The following is a 13643-nucleotide window of genomic DNA, read 5'->3' as shown; positions in this document are numbered from 1 at the left end:
GTGGAATTTGGCTTGGCCAGTTGACAACAACTGTTTGGATATTTCTAAACTAGGTGACACGTGGAATTATGATGGAAGACCACAAATAAGATTTGTGGTAATAAAGTAGTAGTAGTACTATGGATTAGTATGGATTTAGAAATAATAAAGTAGGGCATTTAAATATTTTGGTTTGTTACTCTTTTAGGCTTTTAGGGTCATCAGAAATGTTGGATGAATACGACAGGTTCAGAGTTTAATTTGTGAATTAAATTTTAAAAAAAATATTATTGTCGTATATTTATGTGTTTAGCAATTAGCGTATGAAACAGAGTTTTAAAATAATTTATTTGAGGAGAATTTTAATTTTATTTACAAGTTGTTATCAAGGTAGATTTGTTTTTATAATCAAAATTAGACATGGAAAACGAGTCTTGTTTGTCGTACTAGTGTCGTTTAACATGCCATGTCGTGTCAACCCGTTAAGTGAATGGGGTTTCAATAGGTGACACGATAACGACCCAATTTACTAGTGGGTCTTGCCGTTTCGTTCAGGTTAACGGGTCATGCAAGAAATTGTTATGTCTAATGTATAGATATGACAAACGATATCTTATTGAGGTTTTAATGAGTGACTAGATACCTGACTCGTTAAAAGGTTGACTTGGAATATATTATTTTCCTGTCAGGTTAACAAGTCTTATAATAAATTGCCAGACCTAATAAAAACAACATGCAAATAGTAGATTGAACTATTAGATAGAGCATTCTTCTTTAATTCACTACATCTCGAGTTCAACCTATCTCTCTCACTTACTTGAGTGGTATTAAATGGGGGATGCATCTTAGCTTCTTATGTTCAAATTCTAGCACCTCTGTCGGTAAGAAATGAACTAAGAAAATTATTATTAAAAAATAAGATGTTAATGACACTCTAAAAGTTTCATTTTTAAATATATAAAAATGTAAAAAATACCAATTTTCATATAAATAAATTATTTTTAGAAAGTCAACAATGACACATTTAAAAAAAAAACAACATTATCTAAACTAAAAATAAAAGTTTGGTAAATCTCATAATAAACTAGTAATAATGCAGTTTAAAACAACGACACCTTATTAAAAATTGAGTTTCAACATTCAAAATGGTGTTTTGGAAAACAAAACTGGTGCTTGTGTTGTGTGGCTCACGAAAAAACCAAGAAAATAATAAGAAAAAGTTGCGTATGTAAAGGGTAAAACAGCTTCATTGTTCACTGTTTATGACGTCATCTATGACGTGAATAAGAGTCCCCACCACACAATGTTTTGTGGGTCCCATATTGGACGCAAAAGTCTATTAGGCTTTTCTTTGTCTCAGGTTTCGTGTCACCACTTTTTTCGTTCGACGCATTCGGCCCATTCGGACATTTGCAAATTTCCTACCTAATCTTCAGCTTGGGCCATCCTTTAATTTATTAATTTTCTAATTCCCTATGATTAATAAAATAGTAAAGAGCGTAAATGCCTTGGAGATCAAGTGAAAAAGAGCATTCATCTATTAACTCGAGAGTCGATAATATATCTGATCAAGTAAATAGGGTCTATTAAAAGTCACTTAGTATAACAATCTAATGGTATTCCTCTTCACTTATTAGTGAGAGGTTTTAGGTTCAATACTCGTCAAATATGAATTTGAACCATATTATTGCAAGCCCATTATGAGGCTCAACCCACTCTTTCCTTTTTAGTGTAGAACATATCGTTTGTTCAAAATAAATAAGTTACATATGATGTTGTTTTCGATCAAAAGTTTGTTTTATCGAGTATATTGGTCTAATTAATTATTGATTTTAAAACTCATTTTGTATTATTCTATGCTTTACTTGTAAGAGAAGAAAATTTTTGGAAAACATTAAGTTAGTCGGATGTAAACTTAGCACTATGCAATACACTATCTCTTTCAACAATAACGCCTAGGTATTGTTATTGGCACATTAAAAAAGTCAGTATATACTCATTTTAAGTGTATTTTTAATCTCATAATTTTATATATTTAAGGTGAAAAATAATTTTTTTATCGTGTCGATAACAATAAAAAATAATAATTGCATATGATCCTCAAATAATATAATTACATGAAAATATTTGGAGCCATGGACCATGGTCCCATGTTTATTTAATCACGACTCACCATGTACGTGAAAATAGGTAGACAAAGGACTTGACCGTCACAATGTTTTGGTTATTAGCTTGTAAGCTGAAATTTTTGTACACGACAATGTTTTGTGTTATTTACTTATTTGTACCACATGTTTCAAAGTGTCTATATAAGGTAAAGCACGTGACACCACCTAATTTAATCCTCATATTTAAAAGGGGAAGAACTCCATTTTTGTAACTCTTTCTCTCGGATAAATTGGTGTCCATTAATCATAAGTACTTCAAAGATCATGTAATCAATTTTCCCAGAGGATAGTGCTATATACGATCATTGTTACCTCCCACATGTCCTTGTTAATGTTTTGTCATCGATCTTCTTCAATTTAATCGATGTGATGGTCGAAAATTGAGATAGGTTTGTAAGAAGTGAAAATGGGTGTGTGGATAGCACTTATCATCATTTAACTACAAAAATCATGGTCATCAACCGCTTTACTATAATTCAATAGTTAATTGGTTTTAACATATTTGGACCGAGCCAAATTAGCTAGAACAATGTGTTCTTTTCTCTGCATATAAGTTCAAATCTCCATCTCCAATTACAAATAAATTCAATGTACAATATTATTTATGGATGAAAAATAGCTTCCAAACGGACTTTAAATATGTCATCTAGAGAGCATTACAAATGACTAATGGTTTTTGTTATGAAATATGAGTGGAGTAATTGTGTTAAGACGTGTATAACACCACTCGTTTTAGAAAGGACATTGCGGCTCGTTTCTTGGAAGCAAGAACTCTTATGTTCTACTTATTGCCAACCACAATCCGACATGTATGCAGAAATAACTCATCAAAAGCACACAAAGGACAAATTACTTCACACAAATTTTTAGGATGTAAAACTTCTAACTTCCAAGTTCCTCAGAGAAGAAGCGTAGTAGTATCCTTTCACATACCATAACCAAAAGTACAAGTCCTGCTCTTGTTTTAGGCCCACTTTAATATCCACCCAGTCCAACACCATATTGTTCATGGGCCAGGCCCAAATTTCAACCTCAACCCTCCTTAACCCTCTCTGTCCTTTGTTTCCCTCCTGAGGTTTTAGGTCCAAAAGTCCATAGCTGCTTCCTCCGTTGGTGCACTCTCTCCAGGCAAAACAAAACAGAGATGGGGAAGAAGAAAAGCAAAGATGGCGATGGCGGCCGACCGAGAACCGAAAGCGAGCACTCCCCCTCCACCATCTTCGTCTCCAACCTCCCCTTTTCTTTCACCAAATCTCAGGTGCTCTTTCTTGTACCCCCACACCCCCAGTTTTGTGTTTTTTCTTTCTTCCTTTACTGAAATCGAATCACTCCAATTAGCTAAATTGTTGAATTACAATCTGTTCATACGATTTCTGTTCTAACTGGTGTCAAATTTTAATTTTCTGCTTTGTTTCGTAATGCAAATTTCTTTAATTTGTTTGTTTTTCCTTTGAATTTCAGCTGGAAGAGACGTTCAGCGACATTGGACCGATTAGGCGGTGCTTTTTGGTTATGAAGAAGGGTAAGCCGAAAATGTTGCAAAAAATGGAACTTTACTATTTGATTTTTAGTTCTGACACTGGTGTTTTTCGGAGAACTTTTGCTTGTTTCCTGTTGTCTTGTTAATATCTAATTTTTGTAAAGAGGGGGGGGGGGTGGGAGGGTTGTGTTTCTAATGTTTTTGGATAAGTTTTCTGCATCCCATGCTTAGATTTGTGTGGCTTTGTTGGAATGGTAATTATCGGCCCGCGTTGTATCAAAGCCACACCATCTGCAGAATATACTTCAAGGCAATGAATAAGGCTCAGAGCTCAAGTTTGATTACTTGACAAACCCCCAATGTAGTAGCACACCCCAAAGAATGATTAGATTTTGCCGTGTTGAATCACCACAACACCATTTTCAGAAAGCAATGCTCCCTTGCTAAAACAAGGTTTTAGAACTGACAACATGTCCACCCTATATAACCCCCTGTAGTATTTGTTAGCACTTCAAAGGAAAAGAAACCCAAAAATAGAAAGGAGATTCTCATACTCATTGGAGATCACTCCTCTCACTATATTCATAGCGGACCCCATCTCTGTGCTCAGAACAGTGTAAATTGAGCCTTATTCAAGTTGGAGAGGGAGATTGGAGGGTCTGCCACCTATTAACATCTCTTCACATACACCCTTCGTGTAGATGTTATGCCGGGAGGTTTTTGTCCTAGAATTAATTGCAGCTAGAAAATTTCCCTAGCTTGAGGTGATATTTGAGTGTTAACTTTATAGGTACGCCCTAGCACTGGAACTATACTTACGTTAAGAAGGGCATTATATTCAAATGCTTTTTAGGAAAGAAGAGTCTTAGCCGATCAGTTGTATGGCAAGTTTCCTCCTAATCAGCTTTGACCCTTGCCTTTACGTAAGGATCACAGTGAGTGGCCAACAATAATATAGGAACCTCCATGAGCACAAAGAGCAATTCCTCCCTCATATTGAACTAAAAATCATAACAGTAAATTAACTCGACAAAAAAAAAAAGAAGAAGGAAATCTCTCTTCAACCGCCATTATCAGGTAAAGTAAAATCACTTTGGGTATGAGGTACAAGCATGCTTTAAACAAAAACAACATGAAACAAGTGAAAGAAGTGATCGAAAAATTATTAGTAAAGTGTGTGTCTTATAAATTATTTGCTATGAGGGATTGTGGAAATGATTGAATACAACAAGAAGAAGCTTGATCAATAACTTGTTTCAAAATGAGATTTCATGTGTCATATGATTTTCATTTCCTAACATTGGTTATCAGAAGATTTTTTATTATTGATTTCGTGGATTTAACCTGGTTTTTAACAGTTAAGTCAAAATATTTCTAATTCGTCTCATTACATTGTTTACAGGGTCAACTGAGCACCGTGGTTTTGGTTTTGTTCAATTGTAAGTCAAGTTCATTGTTTTTCCCATATTATGGATCATTTTTTTTATTGTTATGTTTCCCAAGTTAGTCTAGTTTTTTACTTTGAATTAGAAAATCATGATGGCCACTAGTAGTATTCCTATTCAACTGTAAGTGGTAGGTGTTAGGTCCGACTACCGTAGATGGTGAGTTCAATACCACGTTATATTTTTTTTCTGTTGTCAAGAATACCACGTTATTATGATGTGCGCATTGTGTGGCCTAGCACAAATCCCCCTACCCCTTAGTATAAAATGTTGTTGTATGAAAAAAATCATGAAGAATAAGATAAAAAATTTTGTTTTGAAATTTCTTGACATGTTTTTTTAATACTAAAGGGTTTATTCAGGAGTTTTACTTAGGAGATATTGCAGCAATATGAGCCAATGAAATTGAGTTTGTGGTTGCAACTTTTGAACACTTTTTTTTTTTTTTTGGTTGTATTTTGCATTGATTTGTAGTGCTGTCATAGAAGATGCTAATCGTGCTGTTGAGCTAAAGAATGGTTTGTCCATTGGAGGTCGAAAAATTGCAGCTAAACATGCCATGCATCGTGCTCCGCTTGAACAACGAAGGCCAAAGACTAATCAAGGTTTGTATGTACAATTAATCTGAAGAGCACATGAAATGAAAATATCTTATGGTCTGCTTGGTAATGTTTTTGTTTGTAATTAAAAATACAGAAGGAAAAGGTAGAAGAAAGTGATAAGAAAGAAAGATGATAGAGTTGACGAAGAGGGGACTAAAATACAGAGACTTATTTAGAAAACAAAAACTGAAAATAGTTTTAAATTAATTTACTTGTGCATTCTCCCCTTCATTTCTCATTTCTTTTGCATCTTTCCTCTGTTTCCAACAGGTTCTTAATAGTCTTAGCTACTTCTTCCGCAAATTTGGTTTGTTTTCTTACTACCTTTTGGTTTTAGGAATTGACGTGGATGAGATCTTGAAAACAGAAAATGACATTGATAGTGAAAATTCCCAAGGGGAAAAGGATGCTTCAAAATCTCAGGAAAGAGGTCAATAATCTTAACATTTGAATCCTGCTATTGTAATCACCAAAAAAAAAAAAAAATTAGCTATTGTAAATTTCACTCATTTTGCTTAGCTATTTGTAGTTGTTACTTTGGAAAAAAATACAAAGAAACCCGTGAAGACTAGAAAGACCGCAGCACTGAGTAATGATCAAGTGGCAAAAGTGGGTGGTTCAGAAAAGCAGAGGTAGGTAATTTTGAGATAAGAAAGTCAATTGATAGCATCAGTTTCCAGAAATGCGTTTTGATGTACTTAATCTCTTCTTGTTGTGTAGGGTTGCTAGAACTGTCATATTCGGTGGTCTTCTTAATGCTGGTATGGCAGAAGATGTTCATCGCAGAGCTAGGGAGATTGGGGACGTATGTTCCATCACTTATCCTCTTCCCAAAGAAGAGCTTGAACAACATGGTAAGGGAATTTTCTTTCATTTTGTTTCTTCCCCTGCCACTACCACCTGCAAGTTTCTTTTAATTTTCAAATTAAATGGGGTTGGTTTAATATTTTGAGTTGAAACATGAAAATTCTTTTCCTTTGTCATTTTTTTTGTTTAGCCATTGTCGCTGGTGGGTGGGTTGGTTTAATATTATGAGGTGCAAACTGTTTGATTTTGTCAGTGTTTTCTTTGGCTTTTGTTGCTGGAAGTTATTGTTATGGAGAATAATACTGGCCATTCCTGTAAATTTTTTACTTCGTATATTATGCTTTTCCCAACTTATTGGCATTGCATTCATGTAAACAATTGTTGGTAGTTGTACAACCGTATGTACGTTACACACAAACCTCTGAGACAAGATTCTTTTTGCTGTGTCTCTTTTAAATTTTAATTCATTGGAATGCATGAAGCATGGACAAGCACATGGAAAGTTGCAATATATATATATGCTGTACAATTACTGATGCATGTGTAATTTGTGTGATATACTCAAATGTATTTCTTCATATCCATATGGAGGCTAAACACTAGGATTTCCCAGTTAATGTAGAACACGAGAAACATAGAAAACTCATGCAGACTGAAGAATAAAATATGATTGTTTTGAACCAAAAGGAAGGACGGTCAACAAGCATAACGGAATTCTAGGATGAAAAAATAAAGGGTTTTTATCACAAATGGTCCTTTATGTTTTGGCAACTCATCGGTTTAGTCCTTTATGTTTCAGACTCATCAGTTTGGTCCTTCATCTATTGCTTTAGTCAGCAAAATTGTCCCTTCTGTCTACTACCGTTAACAAGTTCGCTGGGTACTGATGTGGCATTTGTCTGGGGCCCACAAAACAAATTAAGACAGACAAAACCAAAATAATATTTTTTTAATAAAAATTTAAAAAAATTAAAACGTTGTGCTTCTGAGGGGAAGAATCTGATGGAGACATCCATCCCTCATTCATCACAATTCCATATCTATTGTTTCATTCTTCTGTTGATAATAGACTGCATATTTTTGGGACCATTTGTATATTAACACTGGGTCATACTAGCAATCTAGCATGCTAGAAAGAGACCATCTACAGTTTACTGCTAATTCGTTTGGAGTCCATGATTTTGCTTTTGCTGGAGAAATGCTTGTCCGTGTGTATATGTATACACAGAAATTATAAAGCTTTGTTTGGTTTTTTCTGAATTAAGGAAAAATAAAAAAAGGAAGCCACCTCATTCCCCCTCTCTGCAAACCACGAACCACACCATTCCTAACCCAGATTTCGCCCCACCTTTTCGCCAACCAATATACCCCATGTATTGAGAAAGCCTTCAATAATAGGACATTAGAATCGCCCAGATTGACCCGCCCTCTCTCCCACTCCCTCCCTCTCCGGCTCTCTTGCCGTCGCCCCCTCCCATCCACTCAGATTTCCCCGTCCCCAACCCACTCCTTCCTCTTCGTTTAAATCTGTTTCGGTTTTCAAAATTTTAAGGTATTTTTTAAATTCTATACTATTTTTGAACATTGATTTTTTTTTATTTTATATTTTATATTGAATACATGTGGCATCACATGATTGATTTTGTGGGTCCCATGCCAATGCCACATCAGCACGCTAGTCACTAACAGACCTTTTAACGGAAGTACTTGGCAGGGACAATTTTGATGATCAAAGTAACAGATGAAGGACTAGACTGATGAGTTTGAAACATAAGGGACCAAAGTGATGAGTTGCCAAAACATAAAGGACCATATGTGATAAAAACCCTAAAATAAAGGAATTATTGGGAATATGAAGACATGCTTATATTCATATGGACAATGATGCATTTGAGGTGTTGATCTTGTCCCCACTCCCTCTGTCATGCTTCTCTCACTCCCTCTATCATGCTTCTCTTAAACATGCTATTCATCAATGTCCTAGATTCCTTTTTCATTTGTCTTTGCCTTTGATTGCTTTTTATTTCTTCATCATTTACAAAAGCCTCAACATAATGTAAATTTTAAAGAGTACCACAATTGTCCTCCTTTGTTTTCAGTCTATATCTGACTTTTCTGTCTCGCTCTCCTTTGCATATGACATTTAAATTACAAAATGGATCGGCTCTCTTGATAAACTAACGTTTTAAGTATCTATGATTAAGTATAATTTGCAATTTGGATGACTTGATTTAAATTTACATAATCAATACTCACATGAGAGTTGTTGCAACAAACTACTCTTGGGAAACACTTGATACTTTTAGTTTGGCTGTTGTAGTTGATTACATGCTTTCCTAATTGGAATTTGAAACTTCAATGTTACTAGACAGACAAAAGTTGTTGTGTGCACTCATTTAAAAGTAAATTTGTCTTCACCATATGTGGTGGTTTTTCAGGTCTTGTGCAAGATGGATGCAAAATGGATGCTTCATCTGTACTTTATAACAGTGTCAGATCAGCTCATGCTTCTGTTTCTATGTTACACCAAAAAGAAATAAAAGGCGGCATTGTTTGGGCACGTCAGCTGGGTGGGGAGGTAAATTATACATGTACTGCTTACTACAATTTCAAGCTGAATTGATCTAGCTTATACATTCCTTAATTGACTTTGAACCAATTCATGGAGTTTCATTGCTTCATTGTTTCAATGCAATTTTGGCTTTGGATTCTTCCCAGTTCAAATTTAGTTCTATTTGAGCTTGGCTACGGTTCAGTGAAAAATAAAAAAGATGATGCAAGGATGTAATATGTTTTAGCATTATCTGTTAGGGAACTACAGGGATCAGAAATAAAAACAAGTATACATTATACTAACGTTGATAGGCTCTTACTTTGCAGGTCATGCAAGGACCAAACCAGCATTTAGATTTATAAGAGAGAAAATCCAGATTTTTTGTTGTTATTCAAATTAGTCATTTACGTAGCATTATGGGTTGTTGCATTAGTGATGTTATTTTTGTTATTCATGTTATTGGTGGTGGTGGTGCTATTATATTGCTTCTAAACAGCTGGATTCTTTTTGTTCGGTCAGGGTTCCAAGACTCAGAAGTGGAAGCTCATTGTTAGAAATCTTCCTTTCAAGGTTTTTCGCTCACTGTATCTTCATATGACATTTTGTTCGTAGGAGAACTTAAACTGATAGTTTTCTTACACAAACGCAGGCCAAAGAGAATGAAATAAAAGACATGTTTTCACCAGCAGGGTTTGTCTGGGATGTTTTTATTCCACATAATCCTAACACAGGGTATATTACCATTGTCCAGTATTGATTTTCTCAGTGAAATATCATGTTCTCTATTTCTTCATCCCTGTTTATATTCCTTGTTTGCAGGTTATCTAAAGGTTTTGCATTTGTCAAATTCACAGGCAAACAGGATGCGGAAAATGTACATTGAGATTCATGCTTTACTTTTGGAGTACATAATGAAACCGTGGGTTGTTGTGCTGAGTTACATGAGCTAACATTTTTCCTTTGCTTTCTCAGGCAATAAAAAAGCTAAATGGACAAATGCTTCATAAAAGATCCATAGCTGTTGACTGGGCTGTTTCAAAGAAGATATATGGTAGTGGCAATAATGCCCTTGCTTCAGAAGATGGTACTTGTTATATTGCTGTAACTTCTTTCTCATTTAGCAACTTTTGTCCTATTGTTTCATGTAGAATCTTGGAATAATAATCAATAGTATCTGAGTAGTCAACTGACGTTTTGTGTTTTTGTACTTTATGAAATAGAATGATGATGATAAGATGATTCACAGAGTGTCTGATTAATAAAATGCATTTAATTGTTCATAGTTTTCGAAAAGATGCCTTTACACTCCTGATTTTGAGTTACTTCGTGATATTCGAAATCTTTTTTATCTTGAACGATTTTATTGATAAATATGTACTTCATTTTTAGTACTTGCTTCTACATTATTATGATGTTAAAGCTCTGATTTTACAGGACAAGAGGATGAAAGAAATGGGGAAAGTGACAGTAGCAGTGATGATTTTGAGGATGATGCTGGGGATGTCGGTAAAAAATCCCACCACCATGATGGAGTAGACAATGCTCTAGATGACAACACTGCAGAGAAAAAGGATGTCCCTACTGAAATTAATTTTGAAGAGGAAGCAGACATTGCAAGGAAAGTTCTAAAAAACTTCATCACACCCTCTGGTATAGCAACTCCTGATGATGATTCCACGCTGCCCAAAAGGAATAACGAGTCATCTATTGATATGTCTGTTGACAAGCCTAAGAAATTGTCTTCTAAGACTACAAGAGCATCAGAGATTGATAAGCCTGGAAAGAAAAGCAAAACCACGGCATCAAATCTTATCGATGAATCTGTTGATGAACCTAATAAGCCTAAGAAATTGTCTTCTGAGATTACAAAAGCATCAGAGTTTGATAAGCCTGGAAATAAAAGCAAAACCACGGCATCAAATCTTATTGATGAATCTGTTGATGAGCCTAATAACTCATCTCTTGAGACTGCAAAAGCATCAGACGTTACTGAGCCTGGAAAGTTAAGTACAAGCACGGTACCAAATCTTGAACAGGCGGACAAAGTAGAAGATTTGCATAGAACAATTTTCATAAGCAATCTTCCTTTTGAGATCACTAATGAAGATGTCAAACAAAGGTTTTCTACCTTTGGGAAAGTTGACTCTTTTGTCCCTGTCCTTCATCCAGTCACCAAGTATGTTCTATTTGTAGTTTGATATGATTCCTCCTGCATCCTTTTATGTTTGAAACTACATCTGATATCATGTTGTGGCAGGCGACCCAAAGGATCTGGCTTTCTCAGGTTCAAAACAAAAAATGGAGCCAGTTCTGCCGTTTCAGCTGGAAATGCGGAATCTGGCTCGGGAATTACTCTGAAAGGTAGACAATTAACAGTGTTGCAGGCTTTGGATAAAAAGTCAGCTCATGATAAGGAATTAAATGTGGCCAAGAAAGAGGACCTAGACCACCGCAATCTCTATCTAGCAAAGGTTATTTCTTCTACAAGCCTCCTCCCCCCTTCCTTCTTTATTTTGATTCTACGGTGTTTTGTGTGTGGTGATTATTTGAACGGATTGTCCTGAATGGCTGGCATTTTCTTTCGTCAAAATTAACAGGAAGGTCTTGTTCTTGAGGGAACTCCAGCTGCAAAAGGGGTTTCAGCTAGTGATATGTTGAAACGCCAAATGTAAGTTTTGCTTATATTTTTGTTCGCTTGCATATTGCTTATGCATACTTTGTCCATTGGATGCTTGGAGCACAGTTCAATTGGTTCTCACCTGATCGTCTCCGGACAAAATCTCTGATTAAATTAATACAATCTTTTGTAATATCATTTTCCATTCTTGGTCCTTGTAGGTATTTACATTTTGTTACTAACTTTATAGATTTTTTTTTTCCTTGAAAACCATTTGTATGGGTTTTCTCCTGTTTTATAGTTCTCAGCCCGTATTAAAATTTTTTACATGAAGTATAAACCTTGTAAAACTTCCACAAGCTTTAAAAAATCTGGTAATTTGTCAAGAAGTAACATCAGACTCCATAGCTTTTAACAGCGAATGCTGATTATTCTGCTGCTACTTCATGATGTTTCACATTCCTTTGGGTCAGGTTTTAATGATTTTCTGAAACCATGCAGGGCGGAGAGAAGCAAGATGTCGAAGCTTCAATCTCCAAATTTTCATGTTTCCAAGACGAGAATAGTTATAAAAAATTTGCCAAAGTCCATGAATGAAAAGGAACTAAAAAGACTTTGTACTGATGCAGTTACCTCACGAGCTACAAAACAAAAACCTGTTATTCGACAGGTTAATTAGCAGTTAACTTTTGTCTGTATTTGTTATGGTTTTAATCGTTTATTATGTTTTAAGAAACTTTCCCTTATTTATATTTGGCATTGAGCATGCAGATAAAGTTCTTGGAGGATGTGAAGAAAGGAAAGCTTAACACAAAGAATCACTCTCGTGGAGCTGCTTTTGTTGAGTTTACAGAGCATCAGCATGCACTTGTGGCCCTGAGAGTTCTGAACAACAATCCTGGTAAGTTATTTCTTCAGCGGAATTGCATAATTCATGTTGACATAAGACACCGGTGATAGTAAAACTTTGTACTGCAGTCTCAGTTCCAGTCCTTTTATGTTGGGGAATAGATATTGAATGCATTGAATCCATTGTGTTGTAATTTAATGTGATGCAACTTGTAGAAACTTTTGGTCCTGATCATCGCCCAATTGTGGAGTTCGCACTGGATAATGTCCAGAAATTGAAATTACGAAATGCTAAGATTCAAGGGCAGCAGAATGCAGCTCGTCGTAATCCAGGTGTACAGCAAGAGGATGGCTCAAATAGACCAGATGCTGATCCAAGCAAGAAGTTCAACAAACGGAAACAAAGTGTTGACGAGCAAAGTCTGGATGAATCAATACCAAATAAAGAAGATGAAGTGGAAAACAGGGTTGGTGATGGAACTGCCACGGACCAATTGAGAGCTTCTAAGAGGCAGAAACAGGGTCCGTTCGGAAAGGAAAAGAAGATCTCATCAACAAAAGTATCAGGAGGCTCAACAGAGAATTTGGAAAGCTCAAAACATGAACCAAACAATCATCAAGATGGCGCGAAGCCTGGTGGTCGTGGGAGATCATTCGGACGTGAATCCATGGCCATTGATGCACAAAAATCAAAATCTGTGGGAAAGGCAAATGTACAACCTCAAAAGAGGAAGCTGCAAGCGCAGAAAGAAGTAGAGGGCGGAGAGAATGAAACGAGGAGAAAAAGGCCAAAGAAAAATAAAGACCCATTAGGGCGGGACGCTGTGGATAAACTCGACATGCTGATCGAGCAATATAGATCCAAGTACTCACAACGGAGCTCCGCCCAAACTGATGGCGAAAGGCAAGGTTCCAAGAAGCTTAGAAAATGGTTCCAATCATAATTTTTTGTTGAAGTTGTAGAATTCCATGATGATAAATCTCTCAAGAGAGTAAACCGTAAAACCAATTGCTGGATATGCAGTTGCTATATATTTTGCTCGGTGTTTAAGTTTGGACAATACTGGTTTAGCATGAAATTTACATTTTTGTACTTTTAGGTATTTGATTACAGATTTTAACGGAAATTGTGTGCTTTCCGA

The 13643-nt window shown here is 35.7% G+C and overlaps 1 protein-coding gene across 2 annotated transcripts; it reads left to right on the top strand.

Moving 5' to 3' along the window:
• The first annotated feature begins 3212 nt into the window (after positions 1–3212).
• Positions 3213–13643, top strand: LOC137729773 (uncharacterized). Of its 2 annotated transcripts, none has more exons than XM_088677499.1 (18): positions 3213–3405; positions 3609–3669; positions 5030–5066; positions 5547–5677; positions 6012–6104; positions 6204–6306; positions 6395–6528; positions 8920–9059; positions 9555–9605; positions 9685–9767; positions 9855–9909; positions 10008–10086; positions 10470–11211; positions 11293–11506; positions 11633–11703; positions 12154–12322; positions 12424–12553; positions 12718–13643. In XM_088677499.1, exons 1-18 carry the CDS (start codon positions 3292–3294, stop codon positions 13443–13445), a joined length of 3135 nt encoding a protein of 1044 aa, XP_088533625.1. In that variant the 5' UTR covers positions 3213–3291; the 3' UTR covers positions 13446–13643. The 2 variants fall into 2 exon arrangements, with proteins under 2 accessions (XP_088533625.1, XP_068324898.2); XM_068468797.2 differs by having other exon boundaries at positions 3214–3405; positions 10008–10119.

Source organism: Pyrus communis, chromosome 10 (genome assembly GCF_041283825.1).
Source record: "Pyrus communis isolate YQ-2024b chromosome 10, ASM4128382v1, whole genome shotgun sequence".
Taxonomy (NCBI): Eukaryota; Viridiplantae; Streptophyta; class Magnoliopsida; order Rosales; family Rosaceae; genus Pyrus; species Pyrus communis.
Note: the sequence above shows the minus strand (reverse complement) of the source record. Positions and strands in the feature narration are given on the sequence as shown.